At 41.4% G+C, this 13846-nt stretch overlaps 2 protein-coding genes across 4 annotated transcripts in view; one reads left to right on the top strand and one right to left on the bottom strand.

Annotated features, from left to right (window-relative positions):
• The window catches only part of POGLUT2 (protein O-glucosyltransferase 2), a 28065-nt gene extending 17530 nt beyond the window's left edge, over nt 1-10535 (top strand). For both annotated transcript variants that reach the window (XM_058184711.1, XM_058184710.1), the window contains exons 7-10: nt 1662-1871; nt 5780-5869; nt 8670-8774; nt 10346-10535. In XM_058184711.1, coding sequence (XP_058040694.1) covers nt 1662-1871; nt 5780-5869; nt 8670-8774; nt 10346-10363 — 423 coding nt within the window. In that variant the 3' untranslated portion in view covers nt 10364-10535. The remainder of the gene's footprint in view (nt 1-1661; nt 1872-5779; nt 5870-8669; nt 8775-10345) is intronic.
• Nucleotides 1-11209, bottom strand: part of BIVM (basic, immunoglobulin-like variable motif containing) — a 47012-nt gene extending 35803 nt beyond the window's left edge. Inside the window, exons 1-2 of one of the 2 annotated variants that reach the window (XM_058184704.1) lie at nt 10627-11209; nt 9538-9618 (exon numbers count right to left, since the gene is read on the bottom strand). The gene's annotated coding sequence lies outside the window, so the exon portion shown is untranslated. Of the gene's footprint in view, nt 1-9537; nt 10300-10626 lie in introns of those variants that run through there. The other variant, XM_058184707.1, reaches the window with a different exon arrangement.
• Between the last annotated feature and the right edge of the window lie 2637 nt (nt 11210-13846).

Below are 13846 nucleotides of genomic sequence, written 5' to 3'. Positions count from 1 at the left end.
GTTTAGTGACCATTCAAAATTACAATGGCACTGAAAAAGTTACTTATGACTGTTTTTCAGACTTATGACCATGACAGCATCCCCACAGTCACATGATCAAATTTCTGACTCATATTTATGACAGCTGAAGTATCCTGCGGTCGTATAATCCCCTTCTGCGACCTTCTGACGAGCAAAGTCAATAGGGACGCTAGATTTGCTCAAGAACCCTATTACTAGCTTAACAACTGCAGTGATTCACAACTATGGCAAGAAAGGTCGTAACATGGGGCAAAATTCACTTAATTGTTTCATTTACCAACAAATTTTGGGCTCGGTTTCGGTCATAAATCGATGACTATTTCTGTTGGTTCCTTTCTTTTCTAGTTTTTTGTTAATTTTTAATGCTCAATGTGTTAAATGTTTTAAAATGCTAATGGTTTTATACTGCTATTTTATTGATGATTTAAGCCGCCCAGAGTTGCTCACAAGTGAAATGAGCGTATATATATATGTGTGTATGTGTATGTATGCGTGTATCTATGTGTGTGTGCGCGCGAACACAGCCATCCACACACATGCACCCACCCACATACACACACATACATTTCAATTAACCCATCTACATAAAATGTTTTGTGAGGTCTGTAAATGGGAGAGATAGAAATGCTATATCACTGATGGCTAACCCTTTTGCCATTGCGTGCCAGGAGTGGGGGGAGGGCACACAAGCGTGCCCACACCCATAATTCTATGCACCCTGCCCCCGCGCAACTGGCACGTGATGGCACGGTAGGCCCATTTTTTGCTCTCCCCAGGCTCCAGAGCCTCTCTAGGAGCCTGGGGAGAAGGAAAACAGCCTTCCCCACCCCCACAGAGGCCCTCTGGAGGCTGAAAACAGCCTGCCTGCGAACTTCTGTAGGACCAGAAGGTGCGTTTTCACCCTGCCCAGACACCTAGAACGGCTTTGGAGGCTGGGGAGAGCAAAAAATGGGCCTTCCCCACCACCCCTGAGGCCCTCTGGAGCCTGTATCCCTACTTCTGGTGGGCCCAGAAGGCCTGAAAATCAGCTGGCCGGCATATGCATGCACGCCAGAGCTGAGCTCGCATGCCCACTGATATGGCTACGCGTGCTACCTCTGCCATAGGTTCTCCATCACAGTGCTATGCTATATTACTTATGCTTTAGATACAGATTTCTTTGGTTTTATAGTTGATTGCTATTAATAAAGGTAGGATTTTAAAAATCAAGAGCTACATTGTCTTTGCTCAATAACTTTTACAGCCCTATTCAGATGTCATGTCCGTTCCCATCAGCCCTTCTTATTACTCTGCTGCCAAGAACGGATGAGTAAGGGGCCTGAACATTTAGCGTTCCACATGTTCTCTACCCCGACTTAAAATGTAATTGAACCGCTATTGTGAAACCTAAATATTATGGATGTGTTTTTTGTCCCTGCTCTAAAGAGAACTATAATTGGCTAAAATTCTTTATGTACCACACTGCCAGTAGGAATTTGAAGTTTGATAACCAAATATTGGGTGGAATGATTCTATCTGTGGAATATCCTCTACCCAGATATTCCACAGGCATTTGTTGAGAGTTTAATTCCTGGGTGGCTGTGGCGAGAACCTCCAGTAAAATGGTATTTTAATTAATGGTATATGTTTGTATTTTGCAGTCTAAATACCAAATTAATATTGATGGCACAGTGGCTGCATATCGGCTGCCATACTTGCTGGCAGGAAACAGCTTAGTGTTGAAGCAGGATTCCATCTACTATGAACATTTTTATAACGAATTACAACCTTGGAAGCACTTTGTTCCATTTAAGAACGACCTGAGTGATCTGATGGAAAAACTCCAGTGGGCGAAAGATCATGACGAAGAGGTAAAGATGCATTTAATTAATACAGATCTGTTGATTGACATGATACAAACCTATTTAGTTTGGTATTATGAAAGTTGATTATTGTGTAACTCACATAGAGGGAAATTGGTTATATTTAGTTCCTCCTGTAGAAGTTGCCAGTGATAGCTGTCATGAGAGCATTTCAGAAACTTGTTGATCTTGACTGGCAGTGGCTTGCAAGGTTTGGGGCAGAAATTGTTTCCTCCTCAGCTTAGCTGGCCTTAGGACCTTTTTCTGAATGCAAAGCACAGACTGTGATTCAGAGGAATCTGACTATTCAGAATTACTTTATCTAAATCAGAGGTGTCAAACTCAAGGCCCAGGGGCTGGATCTGGCCTGCGGAATGCTTAGATTTGGCCCGTGGGGCTGTCCTGGAAACAGTGAAGATTCGGCCCATGGTACCTCTGCCAGTGAAAATAGAGCTCGGGAGTTTTTGCTGGCAGAGGGTTGCAGGAAGCTGTTGCAGCCAAAAATGGAGCTCACCCCGGCCACACCCACCCCAGCCCCCTGAGATCAAACGCAACCCTGATGTGGCCCTCAATGAAATCGAGTTTGACCCCCCTGATCTAGACCATTGTTTTGTAATGAACTGTTGTCTCTGCTAACTGAGGTCGCCCATCAAATGAAGGGAATATCATATGTTTTGATTTTCTATGGTAGTTGTAATATGCTGTAGATATTTTTCTGGAAACTTATCTAAGCTAAGATGTATTTCCACTACCTATATTTTCTGAAATGTGAAATGATCAAATCTGTCTTTGCACGTAATAATTTTATGTACAGATTAGCGTAGCATAGCAGCTTATTTTAGGAAGAGTGACAAGCCCTCGCAATTCTAGAAACAGAATTATAAGAACTGCAGAATGTAATGGAATGACATCTACAAGAGGGTGGAAACATTTGAAAACATGAAAGATATTTTGAAAAAAAAGATAATAAATCAGATAAACTTAGATTTACTAAATTCAAAAGAAACAAGAGAAAATAATTATTACTTTTATTTTGCATTAGCAGAGGTGTTTCAACAATAAACAAATCCATTCCTTAAATATTCCAAATTTTATACCAAACAAATTTGGGAAAAACTGAAGAATAACTAGATACACTACAGCTTACCCAACAAAAAGAAGTTTTCAACGAACAAATTACTGAAAAGGAAATGAACAACGCCAAAATTGAAACTGAATAATCTAGGACCAATGTACAGAAGACTTTCTAGGAAATTTGTCTGAGGATTTGATTTGGTTTATATAGTGCGCATCTCACAAAAAAATCAATATAACTATAGTATAAAATGCAACCACACATGCTTCAGCCAAGAGACCAAATCAATTTAAATGTGGCATTACCATTAACTGAGGTAATGAATGATAATCAACAATATTAAAGACTTGGTTCTTCCTGGAAGGAAGCTTTAACTTCTCCGATTTATACATTGGAGAACTACCCGACTCATCCAAGATTGTATAGATCTATTTCAATATTTAATGTAGTTTTATAAGCTTTATATGGCAATACTTGGAAAGAATTGTAAGTGACCTTCTAACTGATTTAATATACTCTGATTGGACTGGATTTGTCTTGAAGAGCTATACAGTTTGAGCGATAATTTTAGATACATTTTGAATGCTATTGACAATATGAATCAGAAAAGTAAGAAAGTGGCTGTGATTTTTCTAGATACAGAAAAATATGAAAAAGGTTAATTGTGATATGAATTTTCTTACATAGATAGGCCTATGCGATGCCGTGTGTTGTATGGATGCATGCCTTCTCTATAGCAATAGCAATAGCACTTATATACCGCTCCATAATGCTTTACAGCAGGGGTCCCCAATCTCGGACTGCATGAGTGGTAGCAAGTGCATGCGAAAGTGAACATTCACATCCCCCCCAACTGTTGCCGCGAGGGTCAGGTGCTACTGTCTACAGGTGTTGCACGTACACAGCTCCATTCGCGTGCATGCTAGCGTGGGTAAAGGCACCTGCCGCCTCCCCCACCCCCCGGGACCTGAACCCAAAAAGGTTGGGGAACTCTACTTTACAGCATTCTCTGAATGGTTTACAATGTCAGCATATTGCCCACAACAATCTGGGTCCTCATTTTACTGACCTGAGAAGGATTGAAGGCTGAGTCAACCTTGAACTGGTCAGGATCAAACTCCTGGCTATGAGCAGAGTTAGCCTGCAAATAGTCCATTCTAACTACTGCTCCACCATGGTTCCTATAGTGGTGTCTTCCCTCTCAAATGAAGTTTACCCCTGAAAACCAGGTGGATCCCATCTTGATGGTATCCCAGAGGGCCTGAAAGACCTGGCTTTTTTCCTAGGTTTTAGACCAGGATGGTTGTTGGAACCCTTTGCAGACCTAATGACATGTTTGTCTTACTGACTCAGCCTCTGCTATCTGATTATTGCCATTGTTATATGTTATTGTAGAGTTGTTGTTTGCTATGAAGTTCCTTGGTCAGTGTCCAAGTTGAAAGAAGCAAACAAACAAGAGTTATTAGGTACCAGGCATTAATTCGTTAGCATGGCAAGAACTGTCCCGTATTATCGTTTTAAGATTGGAAAGTGCTTTGAATTTGGTATTCTGTAATCTGAGCACAGTTTTCCTCCTCATCCCATCCCGTGTGTTTATTCTGGAACATCAAGCCTAAGGGATCTTGTTTAAAACTTGAAATGATATCACTATTTTATATTTATTTCAGCAGATGACAGCATCTGTCTGATTTAGTATGGGCTTTGGAAATAAGCAGATCAGATTTGGTTAGTATTTTGATGGAAGATAGCCAGGAAATACCAGGGCTGGAAGCTAGCCTGGGAGTCAGAACGTTACTTAAAAGAAGGCAGTGCCAAACCATTCTTCGGCTGCTGCCAGGAAGACCATATGGATGCATCCATCAAGTCAGATGAGTTGAGCTTGATTTGAGGAAGATTGTCCTGTCACATAAAACCGAATCTAGTTTTTGATTCTTAATTCTCATTTGGTATCATTATTGTGGTCTTCTTGCATGCTATGAGCTTGCTGGTGTTTTCTTGTTCATGTTTCATAGCCATGTTAGGTGGGTGGGTTGGTTGGTTGGTTGGTTGATTATTTATTTATTTACTTCAATTTTTATAGCCGCCCATCTTGGTGAATGATGCTGGGTGGCACTGATGATATTACAAGTAGTCCTCAACTTATGGCCACAATTGAGCCCCAAATTTCTGTGGTTAAGTGAGACATTTGTTAAGTGAGTGTTGTCTCATTTTACGAGCTTTCTTGCCACGGTTGCTAAGTGATCGCTGCAGTTGGTAAGTTAGTAACCCGGTTGTTAAGTGAATCCGGCTTCCCCCTTGACTTTGCTTGTTAGAAAGTCACAAAAGGTGATCACATGACTGGGACACAGCAATGGTCATAAGTATGAAGCCGTTGCCAAGCATCTGAATTCTGATCAAACCATCATGGGGATACTGCAAAGATTGTAACTGTGAAAAACGGTCATCGGTCACATTTTTCAGTGCCATTGTAACTTTGAACGGTCACTAAACGAACTGTTGTAAGTCAAGGACAACCTGTAAATGGCGTGTTTGTGAACCAGCTGCAACAAGAAAAGCAAACTTAGAGCGCACCAAGAAGCCGATAGATCAACTCTGAGCTACATGCATTTTCCACTGTTGCTATCATTACTGCTAGCTAAGGAATGCTAGTAGTTTGGTATTTCTTTTTAATTAACTCTTCCAGTTTGATTTATTTTGAACTGTGATCCTTGGAAACTTGATTAATATCTAGACAGGAACGGGTGGAAAAGGAAATTTAGGAAAACTAAAGTTTAAATATGAAAATACATGAATTTGGTATTTATTCTATCTGTCTTCCCCACCTCAATTTTCGTCTTGGTAGGCAAAGAAGATTGCAAAAGCTGGACAAGAATTTGCAAGGAACACCCTTATGGGAGATCATATATTCTGTTATTATTTGAAACTATTTCAGGTCAGTTTAATCTTTCTTTGTTGAACTTTAACTGAAATCTGCTGAGACAGGGGATTAAACAATGGGCCCCAGCTTTAAAAATCGGTACTTCATTTTGCTAACGGTTAACACTATGAGAAAGTGAAACTACTAAAGGCATAAGCTAACTGAAGCCTCTTCTATCCCCAGTAGTTTCTGAAAGCAGGGAATGAAAAAATAACACATGAAAAGAAATATGAAAACCCATGGGTGTAAAAACAGATGGAAAAGAATTAACATTACAGCTTTAATGTTAATTTCAATAACTCTCATTTGAGGGGAAGAATCTTTGCTGAAATATATTGGATCCCTTCCATTATTTACTATTTCAAGTAAGCAGATTAGGCTTCTGTTTGGTTTTCCTCCAGGGTTTCCTAATAATGTGATCAGGACTCCTAGTCTTACAAACAAATGGATTATTAGCTCTGAATAGAATAGAATTTAGAATAGAATTTATTGGCCAAGTGTGATTGGACACACAAGGAATTTTGTAGCATTTAAAAGGGTAAAAATTGCTCAGAGGAAGATATTTATTTGATCCTTTTGGAGCTGATTTTTTTAAAAGAAAACTTCTAGTGGAAAATAATAATCTGTTATTTTTATTTATTATCTTTCTTTCTTTTTTAAATTTTAAACCCCCACTAATTAATTAAGTGTATCTCAATAGTCAGGTAGAACTCCAGAAAGAGTTATTGGACCTCAATAGCAAACAGATATTTAAGAAAAGTGTTGAGTTCTTTTATCTGTGAATGATAGATTATCAGCCTATCCTTGGAATATTATCATTAGAAGTAGAGTCACCTGTGGGTGAAAAATGTTCTCCATCCTTGACATTAGTTGACATAGCTTTCACTGAAATGTCTTGCGTGAAGGCAACAATTCTTTGTGAGTCGAGCACTCTAAGACAGGAGTCACCAACCTTTTGGACCTCAGGGACCACTAAATTCATAATTTTAAATCCTGCGGACCACTAATATGTTCTGCCTAATGACCAGCTGGGTGGGTGTGGCTGTGGTCATGTGACTGGGTGGGCGTAGCCAACTCAACATCCCTCACATCTTGCCTCACCAGCCTCTATTTGCCCCTCCCCTGCCAGCCACTCGTCGTCTCCCTGCCTGGCCTCCTTAGGGCCCCAACAGGAAGCAGCTGTTGGAGCTAAGCAGCCGCCATGAGAAAGAGTTGGCAAAACAGCTGACTCAGTTCAAATTGGATCTGACCAAGAAGGAGGCTCAGCAGAAGCACCTCACTCAGAACTACGAGCATAGGCTTTCCAAGCAAAGGGAAGACCTGCGGGAGTGCAAGACCAGTACAGGTGCCTGGAGGTTCAGCGAGCTGAGATGGTCAGCCAGTTCCAGGCCATGATGCAGTCCCACTGGAATAAGGCTCTCTGGCTCTTTGCCACCAGCAGCACTTCCCTCCAACCTTCGCCCAAAGTCCTGCACCAGGAGGTTGAAGCAGACCCCAAGTCAGAATTTCTGCCCCCCTCTGACCCACACAAAAGACCCTGAAGGGGGAGACACTCTGCAGCAACACAAATGTTCATTGCATGTATCCAGCCCAGGGCCATAGTTTGAGGACTGCTGATTTAGTGCAATATAAAAAATGCAAATAATTTTTCTGTGGACCACCAAAATTTTGTCGCGAACCACCACTGGTCCACTGCCCGCCCATTGGTGACCACTGCTCCAAGAGATCTCCATGTCTTTGATGACCTTCATTTATTAATTCCTACAGTCCCCACATTCTGTCCTAAGAGCAAAGACAATATATTTACTTTTCTCCTTCCTCATTTTCATCCTTTCAACAATCTTAAGTAGTAGATCAGGTTTCCTGCTCTGTACATTACATTAATGGTTATTTTACAACTCATAAAAGAGCAGGATATCACCTGAACTAGATAACTGAATTCATTTACACATTCCCATAACATACAGATACTTTCACGTTCTCTGAGCCCGTATTTATTATCTCTAACATGGTTTATTTTATGGATTCAAAACGTTAAGCATTCAGCTACATTAGAATGGAACACAGACTGTCTAAATTATTGGGAAACTTTTAAAAACACATTAGTAACAGTTTCATTGGTAGAATCCGCAAGGGAGCACCTTGGAAAGGTTGTGTCACTCGCCACGTCACGTTGCCATCACATGACATTTTGTGATTTTTTCCCCCCTCCAGGAGCTAGGGTGGGCGTGGCCTGCCTCTTGATGCATTTGGCCTGTGTGCCACCAGTTTGACAACCCAGGGTTAAAATTCAATTGTTTGCTAAGGATGCATTTGAGCTTCTACAGATCCCTTTCTAAAGAAAGGATGGGTTCTTCAAAACAGCCATCAGCAAAGATTAAAGAGCTAACTTTAAAGAGCCTCTTCCAAAACACAGACTGTGCATTAACAGAGGGGATGATATTTCGGCAAGTCACCTTACAGTGTTGTGTGATACTGAATCTTAAAGAATCCAAGTTTCCTAAAGCAGTGTGGGCCATTTGTCGCACTAAAACAGCAGCACACAATGTTGGTCAGCTCAAGGACCATCCCAGGTTTTGTGTGGTACATTCAGGGCCCATCCCGAGAGACTTTTCTGGAATTCTGATGAGTTAAATAGATGCTGGGAGCATCTAGAAGACTTTAGACCCTTGTAAAGCTCCTTAAGCCTTCTCAAATGCATGGAAAGTTTCCAATGTAAAACCGAAGGGTTCCCCCTCCCCCTTTAACATCAAGTGGTCATTGTTTGAAGGAGCAAGGCAAAAAATATTATTCTTTAATTTTTTTCTCCCATTAGGAATATGCCAAACTACAAGTGAGTGATCCCAAAGTGAGGGATGGCATGGAAAAAGTGGTACAGCCTGATGATGACCTCTTCCCCTGTAATTGCCACCGAACAAAGGTATAACATGTACAAGTTAATATTTTAGGAGTTGGTTGTTGAGTATCCTGACCTGACGTTAAGGAGAACACTATTATGCCACTCAGGCTCTTAGCTTTGTAAAACAAATGTTGCAGTACCAAAATGGACTTTTTCATTGCTTTTCATGCACCAGGAGTGAAGGAAAGAAAGATTCTAATACATCTAAATTAAATCTTAAGATTTAAGCTAAAACCTGCCAGATCAAGGAGAGGAATGGTTTGTATATTCAGAAAAACTAGAATTAAAGGTGTTCCACATGGAGAAACTATATTATCTGATCCTTTACTTATTTGAAACTTGTTTTCAAAATGCAAGGCTGCAACTAGAGTCAAAATGCATTCCTTTAAATATCTATTACTCCCCTAATTAAATTGCAAAGCTGGCTGAGGAACTCTGGGAGTTGAAGTCCACAAATCTTAAAGCAACCAAGGTTGGAGACCCCTGTTCTATAAGACCTATACTATCTGTAGGTGCATCCCTTGGGGACATTGCTATGGTCCCTTAAAGCTACTCCAATTGATATGAACAAGCATTGCACTCTTAAGTCCTTTTCTCATCTTGTTGTCTACATGTCCCAGATGCTACCTACAAGGAAGCCATTCCTTCCTTTGAAGACAGGTTCAGATTGAGTAGAAGCAGATATTTCTCGATACTTCCTTCTTAGATTAAAGGGGAAGGTGTAAGTAAAAGAGAGCATACAAAAAAATCAAAAAGCAGAACTGTTTTCAAATTAGACTCTTACCATGAAGGTGACCTGAGAAGGAGGAGAAGTTGGCATCAGAAAGACTGAAGCTCAGGATGATTTGGACATTGTTGTTGCTACCTGTTCATAAGAACACAGCTGAACAAACAATAGGGAAGGCCACAGAATCACAGGATGTAATGGAGCCTAGAGATCATCTAGCCTAATTCAATCACCAGTGCAGAAATCTTCAAAGATGTCTAAACAGACCCTCCTTAAAGACCCTCAAGGAAAGAGGATCTACTACTTTCCAAGAGGTTGTGCCATTGGTGACCAGCTTTCGCAAATGTGCTAATTCCATAATAGCAATAGCACTTAGACTTATATACCACTTTACAGCCCTCTCTAAGTGGTGTACAGAGTCAGCATATTGCCCCCAAGAATTTGAGTCCTCATTTTACCCACCTCGGATGGATGGAAGGCTGAGTCAACCTTGAGCCTGGTGAGATTTGAACTGCCAAATTGCAGGCAGCCAGCAGGCAGCAGTTATAGCCTGCAGTACTGCATTCTAACCACTGCGCTACTGAGGCTCTTAATCGTAATCCTGTACCAATTATTCCTGAAACACCAAATTCTCTTGTAGACAGCCTTGACTCTCATAGACCACCCACACTATTTAGATAAATTAAAATGCAATATATTCCAGACACTTGGAATAACCATAGGCCATCAAAATCCATTGTTGGAAAATATGTGTTAACTATAAAGGGAAATGGCATAACAGAATATAAAACACATTTAAAACACATACGAAGTTAAATAATTCTATGTTATAAGCTTTGATGCCCAAGTTTCGTCTTACTTGCAGGTCAAAGAAGAACTCTGATGAGACAGAGGAAAACTCGTGGCTGGAAATATTTACCTAATCACCTTCCGAGAGTAATAAGTTACTAAGAGTGAAATCATCTGGATGCCCTCTTTTGTGCAGTATTAATACAACATTGCTTTTTATAAGCTCTTTTTTAAATAAATAAATAAATAAATATTCTTTCCATTAATGTATAGCCACTTTTATTTGAAGACAAAGTTTGAACACCCTTTCTGTTAATTATAAATTTATTTCAAAACAGCTAGCATATAATAACTCACCTTTTAAATCACTATTGGTAAAATATTTCTCAGCATGGTAAAACTGTATGGATGTCACTTAGAGTAGGGGTCCCCAACCCCTGGTCTGTGGACTGCTACTGGTCTGTGGTCCGTTGGAAACCCGGCCGTGCAATCGGCGGGCAAGCACACAAAGCTCCATATGCACATTCATGAAATTAAATTGCATGCATGAAACCCTTCCCCCTCGCTGCCACCACCCACCGCTGCCGCTGCTGGTCTCCAAAGTCAGAAAGGTTGGGGACAGCTGACTTAGAGTTCAATTTGGGCACAACAAATTTCATTTTAAAGCATGAATATCTGGTGGTATATCTGGCTCAAATAACAAACTGTGGAGGGCCTTTATACCATTGTGTCTAATATCTTAACCATTGGTATCGGAGAGTGTGTGTAAGTGTAAGACTGTGTGGACAAATACCTATAATTTTGCTGCATACAGCATGTATGTATAACCATACAGAGCCACTAGCTCTTAGATGATTTGTGACTGCCCAAAAATTCATGTATGGATAACTGAGAAAAAGGAAAAATAAATTGCTGTAAAGTTTAGTTTTAAAACTTCAAGAACATATCAATAAATGTTTTAATGCTGTGCCCCAATTAATATGATTTTTGATCAATGTGATTAGAGGGCATCATTTTACTATTTTAGGCACAAGAGGAGTGTTACAAGAAATGTAACACACTTTATTTATTTATTTATTTATTATTTAAATTTATATACCGTCCTATCTCCCAAAGGACTCAGGGCGGTTCACAGGCATATAAAACATCAATATACAAAATTAAAATAATCTTTAAAAAACTTATTCCAATGCCCTATTATTAAAAATAAAAATATAAATATTAAAATCAATTTAAAACCCTATAAATTAAAATCTAAGCCAGTCCTGCACAGATGAATAAATGTGTCTTGAGCTCATGACGGAAGGTTCAAGGTCCGGAAGTTGACGGAGTCCTGGGGGGAGCTCGTTCCAGAGGGCGGGAGCCCCCACAGAGAAGGCCCTTCCCCTGGGCGTCGCCAGACGACACTGCCTAGCTGACGGCACCCTGAGGAGTCCCTCTCTGTGAGAGCGCACGGGTCGGTGAGAGGTATCTGGTCGCAGTAGGCGGTCCCGTAGATAACCCGGCCCTATGCCATGGGGCGCTTTAAAGGTGGTCACCAAAACCTTGAAGCGCACCCGGAAGGCCACAGGTAGCCAGTGCAGCCTGCGCAGGATGGGTGTTATACGGGAGCCACGAGGGGCTCCATCTATCACCCGCGCAGCCGCATTCTGGACTAACTGTAGCCTCCGGATGCCCTTCAAGGGGAGCCCCATGTAGAGAGCGTTGCAGTAATCCAGGCGAGACGTCACGAGGGCGTGAGTGACCGTGCATAGGGCCTCCCGGTCCAGAAAGGGGCGCAACTGGCGCACCAGGCGAACCTGGTAGAACGCTCTCCTGGAGACGGCCGTCAAATGATCTTCTAGAGACAGCCGTTCATCCAGGAGGACGCCTAAGTTGCGCACCCTCTCCATCGGGGCCAGTGACTCGCCACCGATGGTCAGCCGCGGATTTAGCTGACTGTACCGGGATGCCGGCATCCACAGCCACTCTGTCTTGGAGGGATTGAGCTTGAGCCTGTTTCTCCCCATCCAGACCCGTCGGCCTCCAGACACCGGGACAGCACTTGATAACCGTTGGGGTGGTCCGGTGTAGAAAAGTACAGCTGGGTGTCATCCGCATACAGCTGGTACTTCACACCGAAACCACTGATGATCTCACCCAGCGGCTTCATGTAGATGTTAAACAGAAGGGGCGAGAGAATCGACCCCTGCGGCACCCCACAAGTGAGGCGCCTCGGGGCCGACCTCTGCCCCCCTGTCAACACCGACTGCAACCGGTCGGAGAGATAGGAGGAGAACCACCGATAAACGGTGCCTCCCACTCCCAATCCCTCCAACCGGCGCAGCAGGATACCATGGTCGATGGTATCGAAAGCCGCTGAGAGGTCTAATAGGACCAGGGCAGAGGAACAACCCCTATCCCTGGCCCTCCAGAGATCATCCACCAACGCGACCAAAGCCGTCTCCGTGCTGTAACCGGGTCGGAAACCGGACTGGGACGGGTCTAGATAGACAGTTTCATCCAGGTGCAAGGGAAACTGATATGCCACCATACTCTCTACAACCTTCGCCGCGAAGCGAAGGTTGGAGACCGGACGATAATTACCTAAAACAGCCGGGTCCAGCCGGGTCCAAAATTATGATGCTTTTTTTTTTCTTAAGTGAAGTTTTTCCCAAAGGGAAGCAATGGTGCATAAATGATATGTACAATGTACATTAGAAAACGTAATAAACACAGAAAAGTTTATTTCAGAAATTGCTATACAATATAAATTACATCTTTTTTAGGTTTTTGCAAAATACTACTCTTGGGATTCCTTGTCTGCAAATCCTATGTTGCATCTCCATGGTCACGTGATCAAAATTCAGATGCTTGACAACTGGTTCATATTTATGATATGCGACCACCTAACAAGCAAAATCAATGGGAAATCCAGATTCACTTAACAAACATATTACTAATTTGACAACTGCAATGATTCACTTAACAACTATGGCAAGAAAAGTCGTAAAATGGGACAAACTCACTTAACAAATGTTTCACTTAGCAACATACATTTTGGGCTCAATTGTGGTCATAACTCAAGAACTATCTTTAGAATATAGAAAAACTAGCCTGAAGCTCATTTCCCACTTCTCTAACAAGCAGGTAAAATCAGGCTTTGTGTCCTCTTTTGTACATCTGATAACTCACTGTTATCACATCCGCAGTCCCAGACACAAACAGTAATAATAACACCATAAAGTAGCATCTTTCAATCACAATTCAGAAACTCCAAGAGCAGACGATATTAATGGTCTATGGATATTAAAAAAAAAATAGAACACAAATTTAAAGAAAGCCACCAACTTGAGAATCTATCTTTATCATTAGTAGCAGGCTAATGAGGTTTATGAAGTTCCTTTCAGGCTATTTTTGTTCCATATAGATAAGCATGCCAGGAGACGTTCTTTCTGAGTACTCAGAAATTTTGTGAATTTTTAAATTTCATAATTTTAACAATCAGCTTTACAGTTCTGTATACAACTTCGGGAAGATAAAATAACAACAAGAATCTGGCCTTTAGAAAACTCATATCTATTAGGGCATATTTTTA

This window comes from Ahaetulla prasina, chromosome 5 (assembly GCF_028640845.1).
Source record: "Ahaetulla prasina isolate Xishuangbanna chromosome 5, ASM2864084v1, whole genome shotgun sequence".
Lineage (NCBI taxonomy): Eukaryota > Metazoa > Chordata > Lepidosauria > Squamata > Colubridae > Ahaetulla > Ahaetulla prasina.
The sequence above is the reverse complement of the archived record's forward strand: the minus strand, read 5'-3'. Positions and strand labels throughout refer to the sequence as shown.